Source organism: Eumetopias jubatus, unplaced genomic scaffold (assembly GCF_037043125.1).
Source record: "Eumetopias jubatus isolate StellerSeaLion01/CBP00866 unplaced genomic scaffold, mEumJub1_p1.0 scaffold_3, whole genome shotgun sequence".
Lineage (NCBI taxonomy): Eukaryota > Metazoa > Chordata > Mammalia > Carnivora > Otariidae > Eumetopias > Eumetopias jubatus.
The window spans coordinates 141,293,313-141,315,817 of NW_028274809.1; the positions used below are offsets into that span (position 1 = coordinate 141,293,313).

Sequence of the window (22,505 nt, forward strand, 5' to 3'; positions counted from 1 at the left end):
GGGGGCCCAGATTCCTTCTATCTTGTTGCTCCCATCGGTGTTGTCCTTATCTGTGCGACCAGAGTTGGCCCTCTGCATTCATATTCCAACCCAGTGGAGGAGGGAAAGAGGAAGTGGGAGTTCTGAGTTTTCCTGGAAGGGCAGACACTCTGAACCATGCCCGTCACTCTGGTCACACTCCATTTGCCAGAACATTGTCACATGGCCCTACTCAGTTGCATAGGAGGTGAGGCAGTGTGGTCTCTAGGTGGGCAGTCCTGTGCCCAGCCAAAACTCGGGGGAATGTGTTACTGAAGGAAAGACGGGAGGACTTGTAAACTGAGAACAATTAGTCCCTGTACTTGCAGTTAGATACCATAGTTAGAAAATCAGAAGATCCCAAATGAGGAAGCTTGAGTAGGTTATGCAGAGTGTGTGCACTAATCTGAGTTCAGATTGCAGAAGTGAGGTGTGTGGGGTTTTGAGGGGAGTAAGAGAATAGTAAAGTGTGGAGGGGTACTCTGTGTATGGGATGTGACTGAGATTGTACTACAGCAGGACACACTCCCAGGCCCGTGACTCTGGCCTATAAATATGCCTCTAGTTCAGGAGTCAGCAAACATTTTCTGTAAAGGGATAGATAGTAAATATTTCAGCCTTTGTGGGCCATGCAGTCTCGGTCAAATCTATTCAACTCTGCCGTTGGAGCATGAAAGCAGCCTAAGCAGTGTAAGCAAATAGGTGTGGTGGTTTCCCAATAAAATGTTATTCATAAAAACAGGCTCTGGGCCAGATTTGACCTGTGGCCATAGTTTGCGGACTTCTGCTCTAGTCTGTTGTTCTGAAAGTACAGTCCTCTGAACCTAGAATCTAACCCTATCAAGCATAACAAGTCCATCTACTGTTCACTAATCTATTTATTTAACCGGGTGTGTTCTATGCTAGGCTCCAGGATATGAAGGAAAGTGAGACAGTGCCTGAACATATAGGAAAGTTATTGTCTAAGGAGACAAGTCCTTCCTATTTTCCTTCCTTCCTTCCTTCTTTTCTTTTCTTTTCTTTTCTTTCTTCTTTTTAACTGAAGGATAACACACAGTGTTCATCAGTTTCAGGTATACAATATAATGATTCAGTAATTCTGTATACATTTTTCAGCGCTCATCGAGATGAGTGATCCCCTTTATTTTACCCCTCCCCCCACTCACTTCCCTGGCAACTACCAGTTTGTTCACTGTACTGAAGAGTCTGTTTTGTTTTGTTTTGTTTTTTAAATATTTTATTTATTCGACAGAGACAGACACAGCGAGAGAGGGAACACAAGCAGGGGGAGTGGGAGAGGGAGAAGCAGGCCTCCAGCGGAGCAGGGAGCCCGATGCCGGGGCTCGATCCCAGGACCCCGGGACCATGACCTGAGCCGAAGGCAGACGCTTAACGACTGAGCCACCCAGGCGCCCCTGAAGAGTCTGGTTTTTTGTCTCTTTTTTGTTGTTGTTGTTCATTTGTTTTGTTTCTTAAATTCCACATATGAAATGAAATCATATACTGGTAATTTCTATAATAGGTGTGTGGGTCAGATTCAGTAGGAACGCAAGGGAGAGTGCCAAAGTTTGCCTGGAGGTCAGGGAAGGCTTCTCAAGGGCTAAGCTTGAGTTGGGGCTGGAGGAAGAAGGGAAAAATCTTGGCTCACCAAAGAGGGAAGGGAATTTCACTGTGTGTGTGTGTGTGTGTGTGTGTGTGTGTGTGTACAGTATGTGTACAAAAATAGCAAATGAGAGAGTTTGGCATGTTTGCAGCACCCCAAGCATTCAAGGAACAGAGAGTTGAATGTTAGATTATAAAAGGCCATTTATATGTTCCAAGGAATTTTGTTTTATCTTGTAGGTAATGGGGAGCCATTGAGAAAGAAAATTCACTGGGCAATGACGTTAGCAGATCTGAGTGTTAGAGAGCTCCCTCCTGTGGGTGGATGTGCCATGGGTGGAAGGGGAGCAAGACCAGAGCGGGGAAACCAGTAACTATGACTGATTATCCTATGTTTGGGCGAAGGTCAAGGAGAGCCTGAAATTAGTTGTCGGTGGGAAGGGAAAGAAAGAATGGACTCAAGAGATTTTTAGGAGTTAAGGTGATATGAATATGAGCAAATTATGGAGGGAGAAGGAAGAATTCAGTGTGACCCCCAGGATTCTGGCTTGGGTAACCAACTTCGTGGTAGCACTTATCAAAACAGTAGGGATTATAGAGGACTAGGTTTGGGGAATTAGAAATGCTTCTGATACGCATTTGACATGGCTGGGAAAATCCAGGCGGACTCCACTGTGCAGATGGATGTTTATGTCTCTTCTTGGGAGAGAGTCTGGACTAGAACTACAGACCTAATCAGTTAAGATGCTTCAGTTTTAGGGTGTAATTACTCACACTTTGTTACATTCTGGAAAACAGTGTTGCAAGACTAAAATGGATAAATATAGGAGTCCGGGGAAATTAAAAAATGAGTATGAGATATAGAAGCAAACCAGAATCTGCCTACACTAAGAGTAGCCTTCAAATTTTGCACTGAAATTCCCTGTGGCCAATACAAAGAATGAGGCCGTTGCTTGAATCATGGTATCTGTAGGATAAACAATCAATTATTTAGGAGAAGCCAGTTGGTCTTGGTCTTGGAAATTTAAGTTTCCCATGTGATCTGGTGAGCAATTTCTCCAACAACATCTCTATAAAAAATAAAATGATTTCACTGGGTTCTTTCTTCTCTGGTTCTCAAAGGGTCACATTAAAGCAAAGTTGTGCAAGAAAGTTGTCATTCTCAACTCACCTGTCATCTTCATAAAGTCCCTAGATCAATAACTCTCTGAGGGTTGTGCCAGAGAGAGATCTGAACCAGCTGGAACCTATATGACATTCTGGTTGCTACAGTGGACAATATCAAATCAACAATGGCCTTACAGACTTGTCTTTAAAAAGACAAATTTCTTCTATTTTCATGAATTTTATTAACTATTCTTTTATATACATTTAAGAGATTTCTCTGAAAGAGGTCAACATTTTAGGGCGAGTATTTTCAAGGTCACTAAGTTTAGGCCAAAAAAATCTTTCTTGTTCAGAATGTTACAAATAGATCAACAGAATATGGCCACTATGAGCCATTATCTGAAACATGGGAATGACTTGTCCTGGACCTTTATTATCCGGGACTGTTTCCTGCCTCTAAAAAAAAGTGAGCTGAGTAAAGGTGGAGTCTGAAATAGAAGAGGAGCAGATTATCTCAATTAGGACATAGGTTTGTCAATTTTCTTCCCAAAAGAGCATCTCTCAAGAGTATGTTTCCTCATCTTGACTATCCAGGTTTTATTCTTTACATTTAAGAATCAGATTGCTTATGTACACTGTGAGAATATCCTGAGTGTGCTGTGGCAGTCTGCATTTATTTATAATTATCCTTCAAACTTTTACGACTGGGAGATGCTGGGAATTGAGTTGGTAAAAGGAACAAAGGAGTTATAGGGATATGTGCAGAGAATGATGCTAAGGGTGGGGCACGTGAATATAACAATTCCACTCACATCTAGCTTAGCTTCCCAGTATCTTTCCTTATAAAATTTTTACTTCAATTTATTAAAAAATTCTAAACTTACATCTTGGATTAAAGTCTTTGATCAAAAAATGAATATGGTATTACAAGTTGTTATTGAGCACTTAAATAACCATCACACAGGCCAAATGATAAGATACTGACAGAATTCCAGAAGCATCCGCTATAACCAACATATCCCTTTCTGTCACCAGCTCTTCCATCCATAATAGTCATGACCCCCAAAGTGATGGTAGTCACTACGCATCCCTAAATACTAATTTTTTATACATTCTATAAATGGAATCATATCACATATATATTTTTGTCTGGTTTCTTTCACTCAATGTTATGTTTTTGTTTTTTTTTTTAACATTTATTTGCTAGAGAGAGAGAGAGAGCACAAGCAGGGGGAGTGGCAGGCAGAGGGAGAGGGAGAAGCAGGCTCCCCACTGAGCAGGGAGCCCGACAGGGGGCTCAATCCCAGGACCCCGGGATCATGACCTGAGCTGAAGGCAGACGCTTAACCGACTGAGCCACCCAGGCGCCCCTCAATGTTACGTTTTTATAATTCACCCATGGTGGTATGTGCTATGATTCACTCATTGTCATTGCTGTGTAATATTCTACTGTCTGAATAAACTCCAATTACTTATCTATTGTGTTATTGATAGAATTGGGTTGTTTCCAATTTGGAGCTTACCCCCGCTCCCAATTTTTCCAGTCACCCCTACTGCTCTCCTCTTGTCATATATTTTCCAAAATATAACAGGATTAGAAACAGGAGACAATGAGACTTATCTACTAACAGTCATTATAAACTTTTTCTGGAAAATTATCTTCAACAAACTCATTTGACCAGACTTACCCTGTGAGACCTACAGAGGTGCCAAGTAAATGGTAAAACACTAAAAATAATGAGTATGAGTTCTCTTACCACAATTATTACACTTCTAGAACCAATGTAATTAGTTAGCTAACATTAATATGCACACAGTGTCAGGTATTAGGTGCTAATCCTCCCCAAGCTCATCAGAGTAGGAGCTCTTATCACCATTTTACAGATGGTGACACTGAGGCACAGAGGAACAGGCCCTTACATGCCATCACACAGCTGTTAAATGAGAGATCTAGAATGCAACCCAGATGATCAGACTCCATAACTGCTCTCACCTGTTGTACTACATACTTTAACTAAAGGCAAACATGGGGAGAAAAGGTAGAACTTATATTTAAGGTCAGGTTCTGTTTTCAAGATCACATGACACAGACTTCTGATAGAAAACAATCATGTCAGTGCAGCCGCGATAACCTGTGTTGAGGCAGAAGAAGGATTTGTAGGTGGCTAACATGTTAGGGCTCTTCATTTGCAGCTGGTCCTGCAGGGGCAGAGGGGCTCTGGCAGTGACCTTATGGAGCGCCCACACAGAAGCCGACACCGCAATCTACAGCCACAATTCCCCAGCATCTGTGCAGAAGGTCCCCTGGGGCTGGGTCACAGCCCGAGGTTAGACAGTCGGTGTCACAAGGCTGTGTAAGGTAAACAGCAAAGACAACCTAGGCAGCGGCATTTCATTCCATACAAAATCTTCAGTGTCTTCTCCAGAACTGCCTTCTCACCAGCCATCAGGGAGTGTCTGGTGAATGATCTAGAAGAAAAAAATATGAAACTGGTTTGACCGGCTTTATGAAACTGCATCCTTCTGCTGTTAGAATAATTAGGATGGCATTCTGAACAAAGCTCTGATTCCCCATGCTTTCCTCCTCCCTGGAAATATTTTATTCTTCAGAACCTGCTATGGGCATGCTCATAAACAGAGCTGCACATGGCCTTCCCTGCCAAAGCGTCTGTTTGTGGCGGCCCAGATACTGTCGGGAGCGTGCGACATTGTCTTCCTGCAACCAAAAGCAAGGGCAGACAATTAAAACCCTGATTTATTTATACGTCTCCTCTCTTTCCTTCAATTGAATATCTTCTTCAGAAGAATTCTGTTAATATGATTTATCACAATAAACAGCAGGGTTCCTGCTTTAATTGATTTATCTTTTACTCCATATAAAATTTTTCCTGTAACTCTATCCTGCATCAACTTCTGTTGTCTTTTTTACACTCCCCCGTATCTTTGCTGACTTTGATAATTTCTACAGAGACTAGATTTTTTTTATACAGTCTGCATCTTAAATCATTCATTTTCTCATTTTTAAAGTGCTGATTATAATCATCCCTTAAATTTACTGAAAATTAGCATGAGTTTTAAACCATTAGTCAAAAAAGAAGAGGCTTTTTAAAAGAAAGCTCCCTGCTGTTCTTTGTGGATGAAACAGTTGACATTTTGTTAAGAGATTTTTATCCGACTTTAATTCTCTAGCTTTAATGTATTCTTCAGTTATAAATGGAATGGTTTGTCCTAAATGGAAGTGTATCTATTTAAGCATAGTTATATCCAGTCTTTAAAATGGATCATTTCATTTCACACATGCTATAGAATCTTGAATTTCACCTTTACTCATCTCAATTTCTTTACTAAAAACGACTCTGTTGCTCCAAATTCCTATATCAATGGGTTGGATATATCAAATTGTGGTAGTAATTGTTCATAAGTACATATTTTATAAGATGTACTAATGGAGTAATAAAATATATTGCAATAACAATATGCTCTGCCTGATAGAATTTCATCATGAGACTCCATTAACACATTCGGCTGATACCAGCTTTTGAAAAAGCCTTCCATTGTGGTGGTAGGGAACTACTCTACATAAATGAACAGAGAAAATGGGATTCAAATAGGAATTTCTAGGAAGGCTGAGTGGAATGAAAAAAAAATACAGAAACATGAATGAATGCTGACCAAGCGTTTTTGACATTGCTTGAAACTGGATCGATCCTGTGGCTCCCTGGACTCTTGTAACACCCCAACCTTCCACGACTTCCAGGCCAGGCTCTGCCCTTGTGCCTGAATGACACTGCTTTGCCGAGGTCACCAAGGGGTTCCTAACTGGCAACCCCAATGGCCAGATCTTAGTCTTCATCTTCCTCAGAAAGGCATTAGCCCTTCCTTTTTCTAATTTCCCTTTTCCCTGGACTTTGTGCAGGGCTGGCCCTGCCACCTGCCTGAAGGATCCCCTTCAAGCATACCAGTTGCTAGGGCTCCATGCTGCACACCCTGCCTGTTCCCTGGGTTCCATCTCTGCTCTCCTGCTGCTCCCCTGCCCCAGGGATCTCTCCTCCTCTTGCCTCTTCACCACTCCCAGGGCTGACTTTTCAACCCCATGCCAATGCCTGTGAAATGCACTGAATCCAAGTCAACTTGTCGCAAACCAGACACTTTCACTGTTCTTCAAACCAGGTCTTCCGGGGGCCATTAGCCCTGTGCGGCTTCCTCGGGGCTCCTTGTGATCCTGAGTTGTTTCCCTGATTCCTTCCTCGTCTTCTCTGATTCATCCTGCTCAGTATTAGAAATTAGTTCTCAGGCCAAGTTCCTACTAAAAACAACTCCAGTGATTCCTTACCATTTGCCAATTAAAGTTTATTAAAGTTTCTTCATGACCAAGCTGTAATTTCTTCCTAGAGTTATTTCCCACTGTAATGTATATATGTTCTCTGCACTGCTGCCAAACTTAATTGCTTGTAAACATTATGGTTAATAAATATTATTTCCACTAGCTCTCAGGTTCTGTAAATATGTGAACATACAAATGACTAAACAGCATAAGAAAGATGACTTAATATAGCCCTCTCACCGTGAGATACGTAAACATAAAATTATAATTTTGAAATAATATGTAAAGTTCAAAAAAATTCTTGTTTCAGTTATGTAGATTATCTTAAGAATTATGCTAAAATCTAAAATAACTTCCTTTTTTGTGTGTATACCCTTCTCCTGTTTTTGTAGGAAACAATCTGATAGCTTAACACCTGACTTTCTCTTCCCAATTAAAGTTCGTTTAACTCACATAGATTATACATAAACTTTTTTGATCTTAATTAACTCTTTGTCTGATTTCATGTGTTTCTTGACTAACATTTCTATCATCCCGGTCACAATCCATTTGACATACCTCTCAGCAAAAAGCTGGCCCTTCAGTTAGGAAATAGAGCCACAATTTTACACCTATTCCCAGCCTTAAACATACCATCTGACCCCTCAGCAGCTGCCCTGCCCTCTATCCACAACCCCTTCCTTTCCAGTTTTGTGCTTCAAACAGACCCCTGGACTTATGGGACTTTGCCTTCTGATCTTTCCTTATTTACGTAAATACACAATGCAATGCATACTGGAATAGTTTATTGAATTTAAATAGGTAATATATTTACAGTGGTGTGTGTATTTTTTTTTTCCTTCTACAAGGCTGGGCTTCTGCAATGTCATTGACTTTCTTTTGTCAAACCATCTTGATCATCCTTCTGGGCTCATTATATTAAAGTAGAAAGTGTATTTCACTAGAACCCTCTGTTCATAAACAGCTACTCATTCCCCCTCAGGGAGCCACACCCCATGGGCCAGGAGGATGCTGGGAACTCACACCATACAGCTGAGTGTTTGGCTTAGTTACAATCGGGTAATTGCCTCTGACCCTGTTCCTAAGCTGTGATTTCCAATAGCTACAGGGATTTCCTCTACTTCCGACCTGACTGAACCCATTGTGTAACTGGCATGGTATGATAGCCCTAATGTGGAGAAGAATGAACAATTCTCTGGAGGCAGACAAGGGATTGATTTCGAACACAGGGACTGATTACATTTCAGGCAACAGGACTGTAATTTAAGGGGTAAAGCAGAGTCAATGAGGCCAATATAATGGTTTCCTCTACAAGCACTGATGCAATTAGCAACTAATTTTAATTGAAAAGGTGCAGGAACTCTTGGCCCTGTTCCTCTGGCCATCAGAAAATAGGAAATGGGAGGGAAAACCAAGTCAAGTGTTCATTTTGGTGGAATGGTAATGCATATTTAGTAATACCAAATCTAAAAAACAGAAATCACTTTAATAGATTCAAGTTCTGTTATATTATGCCATTGGTTTGACCTGGTTTGAATAAGAATAATTGGCATTTCATTTATACGCATTATTGAAGGTTATTAAGGAGATACTTTCTCTATCCCCAAAGCCACTCTTTCTTTTTAAATTTAAATTCAGTTAATTAACATATAATGTATTATTTGTTTCAGGGGTATAAGTCCGTCCCAAAGCCACTCTTATCATGTAGTCTGTGCCTCTAAATTTTCACCAAATTTGCCAAACAGAAATTCGGTTTATTATATTAGGCCTAAAGCATTCTGGCTCCTGAGGTCCCTTCTTACATGCTATTATACTTCAGTAAACGTCAGGAACACCTGGGATACCATGTCTCTGATTCTGATCCACTGGGCCTAGGATAGGACCCAAGAACTTATATTTTCCTTAAGCATATTCAGTGAATCTCGTATATGAATTGCATTTTGATAAATACTGCTCTACATCTAGAGATTACATATGAACTAGGTATCAATTATCAAATGTCTTAGGCTTATCTGAAATAATTTTTTCTTCAACAGCATGTTGGAATATTGGAACACGAATCAGCTCAGCTTCAAGAGAGGGTCATGGCAAGAAGAAAGCACGCAGCGTGGGCTGGTTGCCTGAAAACACAGGCTCAGACTGGGTGTCTGGGCAGGGAGCCCTGAGTGGGTGATCCGAAGCCTGCATATGTATGTGTGTTGGGTGCATGTGGCCAGCAGCAGGGTGAAGATTGAAGTTGGATCGGTATCTGAGGGGGATTACCTGGGATTCACTCTTGGCGTCATGTAAGAATAAGTGTTTCCATTTTGCACCCTGGGCACCTCATTCACCTCACCCTAGTCCTGGCTTTGGCAGATAGCCTCTGAAACGGCTGCCAATGATCCTACCTTCAGGGATTCACGCCCTTGTGTAATCTGCGACTCGTGTGTGGACTGAACCTAATAACTTGTGTCTAATGAGTAGAATAGAGCAAAGGTGATGGGATGCCACTTCTAAGAGGAGGTTATAAGAGACTGTGACTTCTACCTTATACCCCCCACCGCCCATCTTTTGTTTTTTAACTCTGATGAAACAAGTTGCCATTTGTGACTGTTGAGGCTTATTGGCATTTCTGCCTTATTGGGAGACCTATGTGGCAGGGAACTGAGGGTGACCTCCAGACAACAGCCAGTGGGTCCTTCCCTGGTTGAACCTTCATAGAAGACCACAGCCTCCGTGGACACCTTGATTGTAATCTGCGGGAGACTCTGAACCCGAAGCTCCGGCTAAGCCTTGCCCAGATTCCTGACCACAGAAACTGTGAGATTGTCAATACTGTTGTTTTAAGTCACTGTGTCTTAGAGTAATGTTTTATGCAGCAATAAACAACTAACATAGTGCGGAAAGATCCTGGTGGTGGTGGTGGTGGAGTGTTGGTTGTTGAACCCAAAGAACAACATAAACAAGGAAAAGTGAGAAGGTACTGAGGACACACTGAACCCAGTTTTGTGTATTTTAGACAGTTTGGGCCAGGGATGGTTCTTCCTATGGGGTTGCTTCTTTTTCTTCTTTTTTACCTCCTCCAACCCTTTGCTTCCTTAAGAGGGGGGGAAAAAAGCTGGAGAGTTGCTTTATCAGTGTTAAAACTGCTAAACTTTGAAATTTCTTCTATTAAATGTCCAAGATTATTGCCATCACCACCTCCTTGTCTATCATAAACTCCTTCCCTGAAATTTGCCATGGTTCCCAGTAAGAAGGTGACTGTATTTAATAGTGATAATGTCTTCAGCCAGCAGCCACAGCCACTAGAATACAAAAATTAAAATGTCTGACACTGCAAGGATGTAGAACAACTTGAACTTTGTATACATTGCTGGTGGGAATGCAAAATGGGGTGGTCACTTAGGAAAACACCATGACACTACCTTATAGAGTTAAACCTAAATCTACCATGTGACCCAGTAATTATACTCCTAGATAGCTATCCAAGAGAAATAAAAACTTCTGTGTACACAAAGGCTTACGTTAAAATATTTATAGCATTTTACTTGTAATAGTCCAAAGCTAGAAACAATCCCCAAATACTCATCAACTAGTGAATAGATAAGCAAAACTGGCCTTACAGATTGTCCTCTGTTCCCCTTTGTCTTTCTCAGGGTCCTCTCAGGTGAGCGCCTTTCTTCTAACACCATAAATAGTCATATTCCTCCTAGGCTTTGGGTTTGGGGCTCAAGAGGGAGGGCATTACCTTTTTGATGGGAGAGCTAACAAGTGGGACCTTCTACACTAACTTAGATTTGTCCTTTTTGTGGGCCTCTGACATTCACTTGCCAATTAGCTCTTAGAAGCCTCTATTGGAAATAAGGTGCTTCTGAGATTTTTGATGCAGGGATGCAGCTCAGAATTATAAGTGGCCTCCTTAATATTCTGCATCACTAGCTAAGGCTTACACAGCAAATATCCATGCCCATCAAAAAAAAAGTCTAAGGTAAAAGTGCATGCCTAGCATAATGTTAGAGCCGTCGAATCACTATGTTGTACACCTGAAACTAATGTAACGTTGTGTGTCAACTATACTTCAATTTAAAAAAGTACATGCAAGAGGTTCATAGGAATAAAAGGGCCATTATGGAAGCAATGGAAGAACTAGTATAGGCCAAGTGAAATCTGCCACGAACTTCAGTCCCTCAAGAGGAATACCCTGTAGCTCACTGTAGTTCTATTATTTTTTTCTCTTTTTAAGCCTACCTAATGATTCTTAACTTAGAACTGACAAGCTACATAGAGTACATGAGTCAGGACCAGGACCTGCAGAGGTCAAGAAACTTTATTCTTTATGAATGATTGCAGAGAAAAGATAAACATCATCATCAATGGGGTATATTTTTTTCTTGTAACGGTATAGCATCTTCCTTCCAGATCGATGTCAGCACATCCTTTGTCAAGTAAGTCTATAATTCCATCTCAGGCAACTCCTTTTATGGGCATGACAAAGTCATTGGCTGATTTAAATGAAGGAAGGGGGCTGAACATTTAGAATAAAGATGAAAAAAATTTTGAATTTTTATGAGCACTGATGACTAACTTTCCACACACACAAAATCACTAGTGATGAAAATAACTATTAAATATAACTAATATCACACTATACCAGTATATGTGGTTTTGACTCATTATCCCCCCTTTTTCTTTCTCATATTTGTCTAGTCTTATGTGCTTGCTTAAAACCAATGAGGCCATGGCAAGGTTAGAGTTGAGACCAGTTCTTTAAGGGCTATTTCTTGTTCTGCTGAGAGTGTATCTTCAGTTGCCAGGGGAAGACGTGTGCATGAATTCTCTTGCCTGGGTTAAGGTCATCTATAGCCGTGTAGAATGAACCCAGCTGTGGCAAGTTGGTAAGTCCAAGTTTCAAGATGACACAAAGGGATTGAGTCAGGCAAGAACCAGAAGATTTGGGGCCAAGTTAAATGCTATTGCTTAATGGGAAAGAGGAGAGGAAGGAGGACATGGAAATGCACAGGCCAGTTTCTGCTGAGATGATATGCCTCTGGAAACCCTGCATGCTTAGTGTTAACTTGGTGTTGGTTTGTGTATTTTCAAAATCTGCAGTGGGTGGCTTCCACAGTCACCCTGTGACTGGGAACCTGGCACCCTTTGATGACTTTCACCCTTTCAGTGTTCTTGAGACTTGTCTGAGAGGTTCTAATTCAAAGGAAGCTTTTACTTTGAAAGCTTCAAAAGTCATTTCTCTCTACAGATTATATGTGGAGTGAAAGGCGTGTTTACACTTAGCTCCAATTGCTCTTAAATCCCTCAACTTGTTCTTGCTGGTAAAATTTATGCGAGTGGGAAAGAGATTATTTCTAGGTATGGAGTGTGTGTTAGAAGTTATTTTTTTTTTCATCCTCATTCAACAAATATACACTAAGCACCTGCTAGATTTTGGGGTACATGGGCAAAGTGCCTGTTTCAGAGCTTGTGCAAAGTCTCAATTCCTGAGGGATCCAGGCCCTGCTCTTTGAGCCCTGGGTCGAACCACAGACACAGGTAGTGCTGACAGCCATGTTCTTGTCATGGCTGAAGGCTTCTGGGGGATGGATCTTTGAGGAGCTACCTTAGCTGAGGCTCTCTTGGTTGAATCTCTAAGTACAGTTGCACAAGCCAAAGCTTCCTGTTGTGTAATGTAGCCTAAGGGGAGAGAAATGAGAGAAAGTTCAAAGTCAACAGTCTTACAAAACAAATAAGCAAACAACCCTGCAAATATTTACGGATTCATAAAATGTCTTCTACTTTGCAGGGTAGAGACAGTTGTGTTTAGCACACCAAGACTGTATGATTTTTGAGGATATGAAGTAGACTTTTCTTCTTTTGCATTTCTTGTTCAGTAAGTTAATACATAGTCATTGATTAACATGACAAATCGCTTGGAGAGGAAGCTAGGCCTTGAGTAATCTGAGCATGCATTGCATATCTTTATTTTCAAAACTTTCTTCAAACCAGAAACAGAGATATCCAATCTCTGTCAGGGTTTTTAAAGTGTAGTCTGCAGACCACCCACTACAGAATCATCAGGCTGAGACCACATTTAATAATGCTTTTTAAAAATTCAGATTTCTGGCTCTATTCCAAAGACTTTCCTGATCAGAAACTCAGAGAGCTACAACATCACTCGGCATCAGGGAAATCCAAATCGAAACCTCAATGAGATACCACCTCACACCAGTCAGAATGGCTAAAATTAACAAGTCAGGAAACGACAGATGTTGGCAGGGATGCGGAGAAAGGGGAACCCTCCTACACTGTTGGTGGGAATGCAAGGTGGTGCAACCACTCTGGAAAACCATATGGAGGTTCCTCAAACAGTTGAAAATGGAGCTACCATATGATCCAGCAATTGCACTACTGGGTATTTACCCCAAAGATACAAATGTAGGGATGGGAAGGGGTACGTGCACCCCAATGTTTATAGCAGCAATGTCCACAATAGCCAAACTGTGGAAAGAGCCAAGATGTCCATCGACAGATGAATGGATAAAGAAGAGGTGGTATATATATACAACGGAATATTATGCAGCCATCAAAAGGAATGAGATCTTGCCATTTGCAATGATGTGGATGGAACTGGAGGGTGTTATGCTGAGTGAAATAAGTCAATCAGAGAAAGACATGTATCATATGACCTCACTGATATGAGGAATTCTTAATGTCAGGAAACAAACTGAGGGTTGCTGGAGTGGTGGGGGGTGGGAGGGATGGGATGGCTGGTTGATAGACATTGGGGAGGGTATGTGCTATGGTGAGCACTGTGAATTGTGCAAGACTGTTGAATCACAGATCTGTACTTCTGAAACAAATAATGCAATATATGTTAAGAAAAAAAAAAGAAGATAGCAGGAGGGGAAGAATGAAGGGGGGGAAATCGGAGGGGGAGACGAACCATGAGAGACGATGGACTCTGAAAAACAAACTGAGGGTTCTAGAGGGGAGGGCGATGGGGGGATGGGTTAGCCTGGTGATGGGTATTAAAGAGGGCACATTCTGCGTGGAGCACTGGGTGTTATGCCCAAACAATGAATCATGGAACACTACATCCAAAACTAATGATGTAATGTATGGTGATTAACATAACAATAAAAAATTTAAAAAAAAAGAAACTCAGCTAGGCCTGGAAATCTGCATGCTGATAACATAACGCAGGTAGATTTTATGTGCACTAAATACTGAATATCCGTGCTCTGGTTTCACTGGCCTCTATGCAGTTTTGCTCTACAAACAAAGCTAGTAGGTGATGATTCTGCAGGAATGCAGGCAATCATGGGGAGCAGGCTGCATCCTGGCTCTGACATTTACTAGTTGCATGACCCTGGTCAAATGATTTCTTATCCACGCCTCAATTTTCTCTTCTGTAAAATGTGAGTTGTAAAGGCACCTACCATCTAGAGGTGTCTGAGTTTCAAATAAGACAATATATGCAAAGTGCCTAGAACTGTGCTAGGCACAAAGGGAAGCCTAATAACAGATAACTATTGTTACTGTTCTTGTTACTCAGTCGTTGGCAAAAACCATGTCTTCCTTTTGTGCGAATGCAGGAACAGCAATATAAGGTAGACGTGCTAATGTGAAGTGAGCTGCTTAAAAAAGAAAGCTCTGCCAGAGTCAGGAGAAGAGTGTAATAGAGGCCAGCTGGAGACTGAAAACATTTCCTAGAAGAAGAGGGACTTAACAACAATCACACCTCCAAAGGTTGTACTTAAAAGTCCGTGAAGGTCTTTTGCAACCATTATTTCATTTGTGCTTCATAAAATCCCACGAGGTTTCGACAAGAGAGATGTCAGAGCATGGGGGTGAAAATGTATGCTCTTTGCCGGCAAGGCCGTGACATTCGCTAGGCGTATGTCTGTCTTGATCAGGTTATATAATCTGTCTGAGCTGCAGTTTCCCACAGCTGTAAAGTGGGGAGAAAATGAGATGTTGTGTGTAGATCTCCTAGCACAATGTCTGGAACATGGTAAATGCCTAATAAGTGTAACTGTTATTGTGGTGAGTAAACTGAGCCTCTGAATTTGCATATCTAGCAAGGGGCTGAGCAGTGGTTTGAGCCTAGACCATCTGCCTAAGCCCATCGCCGTTTCTACTAGATCAAGTTCCTCTAAATCTCAGACAGTTGTTGACACTTCATAGCAATCCGTACTCTGATTTCTTGAAACCCTCTTAATTTACCCATAAAACCTTGCTTTCCATTGTCAGGGATAATCATTTTTAAACATGGCCTGCCAATTGTGTTATATTATAGCACACTGGCAGAGGCCATTCTACTTGAATTATTTATCTGGAAACTTGACTTCCGGCTCCAGCACACAAGTCCCTCCCAAGGGTGCCTGGTTTAGGTCAGGTAGTTAAAACTCACCAAGCAGCTGCTGGTGCTGAAGGCTGTGAATATAGCGGTTCTGCAGGGCCTCCCACTGGGGTCTGGAATTGTAAATCCTCATGATGCTATAAAAGTAGCGTTGCTGCCCTTGGGTTAGGTCCTGTCAAAGCAGAGCAGGTGATTTTGATGAGTTGGTGGAGTTCTATAGGACTAAGAGTGTGATGTATTCAAAGCTGACTTCTTTGGAAATAAGATATATATGTATACATATACATATATATGTATAACAATTTTCTATATATACATTTCACAATTGGAAAACAACAATTGGGTCGTGTCTTCCCCTAGTTTACTTAAACAACTTCCATTGGCCTGTGTGATAGTGAAACTGGGTAAATAAAAGATTCTAGGTAAGTAGGTCAAGGTATTGGGCTGAGAGGGATCTAAGGATTTCCAACACTTTATAATTTTTTATAATTTTATTCCTGTATTATGATCCTTGTTGAAGAAGGTAGGCTGTGAGAATCTACACAGGGCCTGATGTAGGCCAGGCCAGTGAATGGGGACAAGAGAACTTTCCACCAAGAGTTGTCAGTAAGCAGGGGAGATAGCTAGATGAGTAGATGGGTAATGGGATAAAGGCTCAACATTATTACTTTAAAGATGCTACAAAAACAGAGAAGAAAACAAAGTCTGTGCAGCAATCAAGGAAGGCTTTTTCAATGAGGTGACCAAAACATCTGAGTCTTAGAGTGAGGAGGAATTTCCCAAGGAACTAGAATACTGGTTCTCAAAGGGCATCGACATCACCTGGGAATGTGTTAGAAATGCGAATTCTCAGGCCCCATCCTCGATCTACAGAATCCTAAACTCCAGGGAGTGGGGCATGGCACTCTGGGTTTTAACAAGCTCTCTAGGTGATTGTGTTACAAGGACACCAAAATTTGAGAACCACTGTGCTAGAAGAAAAAGAAAAGCTAATTAGTGGGAGAAAGTGGTATAAATTTTCCTGTGGGACACAAAATGTCTGGATATAGTAGGAACCAGACTTTTTTTTTTTTTTTTTTTCACTTCAGGCAGAATATAGAGTCTGAGCTGGGGAAGGCTGTAGAGTTAGGCAGGGGGAGATCATAGAAGCCTTATAGTCAGTGTTCACATTCAAATTTAAAAAATAAGAATTAAAAAAAAGAGTTGAAAGATTACCTTTAATATGAGGAGCCACTGAAGGTCTTTATTTAAGTAAAGTGGTTCTCAACGGGAGTGATTTTGACCACTAAGGACATTTGGCAATGTGGGAAGACATTTTTGCTTGGCATAAATGGTGGAATGGAGGATGGATGCTACCGGCTGTTGGCAGATAGAGGCCAGGAGCGCTGCTGAACATCCCACAGTGCACGCGACAGCCTCCCAGTCCCTCACAACAGAGAATGATCCAACCCGAAATGTCATACTTGAAAGATCACTTTGGCCCCGCCGTGGAGAATGAGCTTATGGGAGGACAGGCCATTGGAAGGGAGAGCATTTAGAAGGCTGCCATGTAGTGCAAAGGGAGGAACAAGAAGGACCTAGACTACAGTTAACTGTCCTCTACCTAATCTGTTGTCAGTGCTTACCATGATGCCTCAACATTCTAGAAAAACCAAGGTGCAATAAGTTCACCCTAGGCCACAAAAGGCAAAACAGTGATTGAAGCTTCAAAAGTAGTTGATAACCATTGTAATGGAAACTAAATTTAAGTTAATTATATATAACAGTAAAGTGGCTTTTATCTGTTAGAAATTTTGTGTGGAGTTGAAACCTCTGAGTCAGATTTTTTTTTTTTTTTTTTTTTGCTGTCTAGAGACCTTAAACTTGATACCAAAAATATATCCAGAGTGAAAGTAGCAAAGCCAAGTACTTCACAATTTGAGGCATCATGTGAACTTTACAGTTTCTGAATTAGATGTTTTAAAAAAGAATATCTTTGAAGAAGATAATTGATTCCTAATTAAGACTTTGCAATGATGGAGAACAATATAATATGAAAATAGCAGCCAGTTTCGAGAGCAAGGCTCCAAAGGGCAATGAGAGTTTCCGTTATATAAGATAAAATCTTAAAAGTTATGGTTTTATTTTACAGGGGGGGAAAAAAAGTCTATGTCTTTTCCTTAGCAGAGGTCTAAACTTCCTAAATAATAGTCCTAATATTCTTACCCTGTTGTTTATCCTTCTTGGGGGGATAGAAGAGAACTGAAATTTTTGCAAAAAGTATTAATGACTGGGTGTTGTACGAAAACAATGAATCGTGGATCACTGCATCAAATACTGGTTATGTTTTGTATGGTGACTAACATAACATAATAAAATAAAATTTAAAAAAGTATTAATGAGAATGGCTTTAAATAACTGTGATTGAAAGGAGCTACCATAGCTCTCTAGCAGGGAGCCACAGCGTGGTCAGCTGTGAGCTGCCCATTACTGGGAGTGCTTCAGCAATGAGGATGTGACTATCTACAGAGCTCCTGAAATGGGATGGGTGTAGGACCAGACCGTGCAATTGCTCATTCATTCACCATGCACACCATTAACATGCACTGAGTGCCTATGTTGAGCCCGATGTTACCTAAAGCTGGATAAACAAAGACAGGAGAAAAAGTCCTCAAGCCTTGAGGCAGAGACAGGCAAGTTCCATCCATTAGTGAATGATACACTATACCTTCATTAAGGGAGTGTTGTGGGTGTAGGCAGAGGAAGGGACCCGAATGCAAGGAATCCGTGGAACATTCCAAAGCTTTTGTCGTCTTTTCTGTTTTTCTCCCATTCTTTATCCTGTACCTCCAGGGAACAACAAAGCATAGCATGAAATTTCATTTTGTTCAACCTGTTTTGGGAATGGACCTAAGTAAATAAGTAAGCAAGCAAGCAAGTAAATAAATAAACAAATAAATAAATGTCATTTATGTCAAGGGATAAAAAGTTTTCTCACATGTTTCTAAGTAATTGGATCTCAGCAGACCGCTTAGTTCTGTACTTTGCCCTATTCTCCCTGCCCCTCCGGTTGTGGAAAGAATAATTCAGAGTTCTTTGTCTTTTGGCTTCATCTTGTGTTTGCAATAGGTGGACTGTAGAACCACATCACGTCACAAGTTATTTCTTGATCATTTTAAGTAATAGTTATTACCTTATTTGATTGTAAAAGTAACATATGTCATTTTTGAAAATTTGAAAAAAATCTAAAAATTGAAGAAGAAAATATGATTATCCATAATCTAACTGTCCATAACTGTTGGTGGCATTTGATTGATTTCCTTTTACTCTTTTTTTTTCCTGGGTACATTTTGATTTTAGAAAAGAGAGACCATACTCTATATGTTGTGCACTTTCCCAGCTCATGGAATATCCCTTAAAAAATATGATTTTTAGTCAAAGTATAGTATTCCTTTACATTATTCTCCATTTCTTGCACCTTTTGATTTGCAATTTTACAGCAGTGTACTATAAAAGAAACTGTCAAACTTAGCTGTATTTCTTGCCACTTGCCTGACAAAATGAAGGAGCCACACCTGCTATGAGTAAGTCTTTTTTCTTTACCATATATTTTAGGGTTTGGAATCTGAGATGTCTATGAGTGTAAAAAAAATTAATCCGGGGTAGTGGATAGATTAGAATAGGGTTGCCAAGGCATAGACTGAGAATCCCAAGCGTTTTCCCCTCTGCTCACACCTTTGTCCTTGCCAAACCTGCCCCGTTGGGTTGTTTGCTTAGCTGAGATCATGGCTATGGAAAGCTCTCATCCTTTTTTCTCTTCTCTCCCCATATTATACGTTCTCACGTACGTGCACACGCAAAAGCACCCACATGTACACACTGAAGAAGTATTTTAACATGTGAGGAATCTCTGCTTCTGAGTTCACAAAGCGAAGGCTCAGATCTTCCAGAAGAGAAATTTATTAGGAAAACATCGGTCAGCATCTCTGTGTGTCCTGTTTCCACGATAAAACTTATAAATTAAACTCTAAATATTTTATTTAATACTGCTTTCCCTCATCGTGCGCTTCAGAAACCATACCAACTGAGATATACTCTTTTAATATTCTCTGTGTTAGAAGCCAACATTCTACCCTGTACTCAGATCATCTCAGTATCCCTCCTCGCGTTTTCCAGGTCTGTAGAGCAGAGCATAAATATTCTTCAAAGCTAGAAAGGTTTCTTCTTTCCTCAAATAGCATAAGGAAATGACTAACGATCTTTCTTGTGGCAACAATTCATGTGCGCTTTTCTCGGGCTATTGCTGAGGAAATCCATCTTAGCTATTCAAGTGGACTATACCTGGTAAAGTTTGATTAAAATGCTTGGAGAATTCAAGGAGGACAAATCTACCAAATATCTTATGCCCGAACCAAAAAGGACAAATTTGCTTAAAAGACTTACCCTGTATTATGATCTCCCCCTTTTTAGAAGCTCATACTCATATTCAGTGTAGTTTCCTTGCAGGGTCTCTTTCTTCATGTGAAGGTGGCAGTAGAAATTCAGTCTGTTGATAAGCTGATATCCAAGCAACATCACGTGATGACATAAGGAGCTGGGGGAATTTGGCCGCATGCCTTTCCCTGCTTCTGGGCAACATTCAACTGCATAGTTTATCTGTTTTCTTTCAAATTTTGTGTCTCATCAAGTGCCAACTTCTAAATCTACCATATCTGCATTATGTGCAGACATGAGAAAATAAAGTGCATGGAGACAGAGAGGCTGAATATTAAAGGTCAAGAAGTCCACCAGGGCAATGGGTCATTACATGAGTATTTCCCACATTTGGAGTCAGTACCCCCCACCCGCATTGCTCAGAATGTTGAAGGAAGAGTTTCTAAATATAGAGGTACAGGTACTGTGGTAACCTATGGAATTGTCCCGTTGCTCAAGATAATAGTCCTTTCTTAATTTTTGGAGGAGTAAGATATTCTCATTTTTGACCTTGGATAGAGGCTGTGTATGATGATACTGAACCTGTGGCACAAGGATCTTTCCCACACTGATGTCATCAGCGTAAGGCTTACATTTTAACCTGACTCATGAAAGCAATCTTATCCCTTCCTCTGGGCTAGCATTATTACCACAGACTTCCTTTTTTCCCTGAGAATCCTCCTTCTGAATGTCAGATTATCTGTAAAAATGAAGACTTCCTAGAGAAAATGGAAGAGAAGTACCAAAAGAAAACTACAAATTCAAAATTCTTAGGCGTGTAAGGGGAAGAAAAAACCAGGGAGATAAGAGTGATGAATTGTGTAGCTTAAGGAAGAAAGGGAAGGGACTTACCAGACACAGGAAGTTTGTATTTTCTTCAATAATTTAAATACAGACCTTCTGGGGAAGAAACATGGCAGAAATAAGAGTCTATAAAAGTCTGTGAATACCACAAACCTCTCACGGGATCTGAGAGTTTGGCGATTCTCTACTGAGAGATAAAGAACAGTTGCATGCAGAGCTGACATCGTCAATTGTCAATTGAGTCTTCCTTGAATGTTTTCCCAGCATATGATGAAATGGCTTCTAGGGCACACCACATCTGCTGACTGTTACACACACGGGCTGATTCATAGTAGTGTGCATCAGTCCCTGCATAACCAGGAAAACAGACACAGATCTAGGTGTTTGACAAAGAGGGAATTTAATGTAAGGAATCTGTTACAGAAGTATTGGAGTGAGCTGGGGGACAAAACAAGAAAGGTCAACTTGCGCAAAGATTGGCAATTACACTCAACCACTCTCAGACCTAGAGCTGGCGGACAACAGGTAAAATGATTTACCCAGAGTCCATAAACACTGTGCCTTTGGGGCTGCTTCTGTAGGAACATGGTCCGAGTAGCACCTTCAAGACCTGACGCTCAGCCAGTGCCCTCGCTTCTATGTGCTGTCCTTAATGTTACAGTTGCTGTAACAACTGTTACACCATCACTGTCCCCGCTGCTGATGTCCCTGACATGGTTGTGGATGCTGCCACTCCCACAGACGCAAGCAGAAACCGTGAAAGCGACGTTTCCTCCCCCTCACCCCACTTTCCATCTTCTTTATCTCCCATTGGATGCCAGTTGGTGAGGGATTCTGCAAAATGTATTTTGCAGTCTTCCCACTACTTTGGTAAAGAGAAGGGTATAGAAGGGCAAGTACAAAGCTGAGAGATACTGAACACTATCTGAACACATGGAGATACATACCATCAGTGAAAATCTAAGAGATACCTCTTGTTTCTATGATGTCAGGTGGGAGGCTGAAACACTTAGATATACAGTCAGTGTTTGCCTATTGCCACTAAAGTTTGGAGTTTTTAAAGAAAAAACAAAAGATAATTAACTAGCTCTGTAGTTAGTGTCAAGGAATGAGAGAGGAGTTTTTGGTCAATAACTCAACATTTAAGAATTATGAAACCATGTATATTGTCAATTTTAATCAAAGAAATTATTTTCCAAGGACTAACTAGACTTTTCAAAAGGAATTAAAACTGGCTACAAAAAAGAAAAAATAGAAAAAACCAAAAACTAATTACTATAAGGAGTATAATGTTGACTCTTGGTAGAAAAGATACATGCTATTTCATGGCTGAAACATTGGTACAGCAGTGGGACACAATGATTAACATGGTGGTGTACCTACACAACAATTCTTAGAACATGGGTAGAAATGTGTTTTCATAGACTAGCAGGGTAAATGTGATCTCATGGGCATTACCAAGTGAGGAAGAGAGACCCATGACTGGAATCCAAGATGAGGTTAAACCCTAATTCAAAGAATCCAGTCTGCTAGAACAAGAGGCAGAGCATAACTATTTTATTGAGATAAGTACTTCCCTGGAAAACCATGAAGCCAAAATGAAATTACCTGCTCATATCTTTCTACTCTTGCTCCTTCTCCAGGATGTTCTTAGCTGCAGATCTCTCCGTGGGGATAGCTCTGCTAGGCACGGATATCCTCCCTCTGTTACCCCAAGCCCTCAGAGGACCTCAGTGCACCATAAGGAAATGAAGGAACTGTCCCCTCCCCACTCTGAGCTTCTGTTTATCACCTGGACTTTTGGATGTCTCCACCCAAGAGTCTTACACAGACTTTGTTAGACACCGTTGCTCATAGGACTAC

The 22,505-nt window shown here is 40.9% G+C and overlaps 2 protein-coding genes across 8 annotated transcripts in view; one reads left to right on the forward strand and one right to left on the reverse strand.

Moving 5' to 3' along the window:
• LOC148164759 (uncharacterized) overlaps nucleotides 1-22,505 on the forward strand; it is a 110,687-nt gene that overhangs the window by 78,818 nt on the left and 9,364 nt on the right. For 6 of the 7 annotated variants that reach the window (XR_015767905.1, XR_015767908.1, XR_015767910.1 and 3 more), the window contains one exon: nucleotides 9,088-10,164. The gene's annotated coding sequence lies outside the window, so the exon portion shown is untranslated. Of the gene's footprint in view, nucleotides 1-9,087; nucleotides 10,165-22,505 lie in introns of those variants that run through there. The other variant, XR_015767906.1, reaches the window with a different exon arrangement.
• Nucleotides 12,519-18,198, reverse strand: FAM216B (family with sequence similarity 216 member B). The gene is made up of 3 exons (XM_028105065.1): nucleotides 18,094-18,198; nucleotides 15,438-15,558; nucleotides 12,519-12,718 (listed from the first exon to the last, which is right to left on the reverse strand). The coding sequence occupies exons 1-3, from the start codon at nucleotides 18,196-18,198 to the stop codon at nucleotides 12,519-12,521; spliced, it is 426 nt and encodes a 141-aa protein (XP_027960866.1).

Bases quoted from the DNA above. Each gene is read 5' to 3' on its own strand.
- FAM216B (XM_028105065.1), bottom strand. From the start codon at position 18,198: ATGGGAGAAAAACAGAAAAGACGACAAAAGCTTTGGAATGTTCCACGG. The intron at 15,559-18,093 runs GTATAGTGTATC...CTGCTTTGACAG, and splicing joins ACAACACTCCCTTAATGAAG to GACCTAACCCAAGGGCAGCA. The intron at 12,719-15,437 runs GTGAGTTTTAAC...CTCTCCCCTTAG, and splicing joins TCAGCACCAGCAGCTGCTTG to GCTACATTACACAACAGGAA.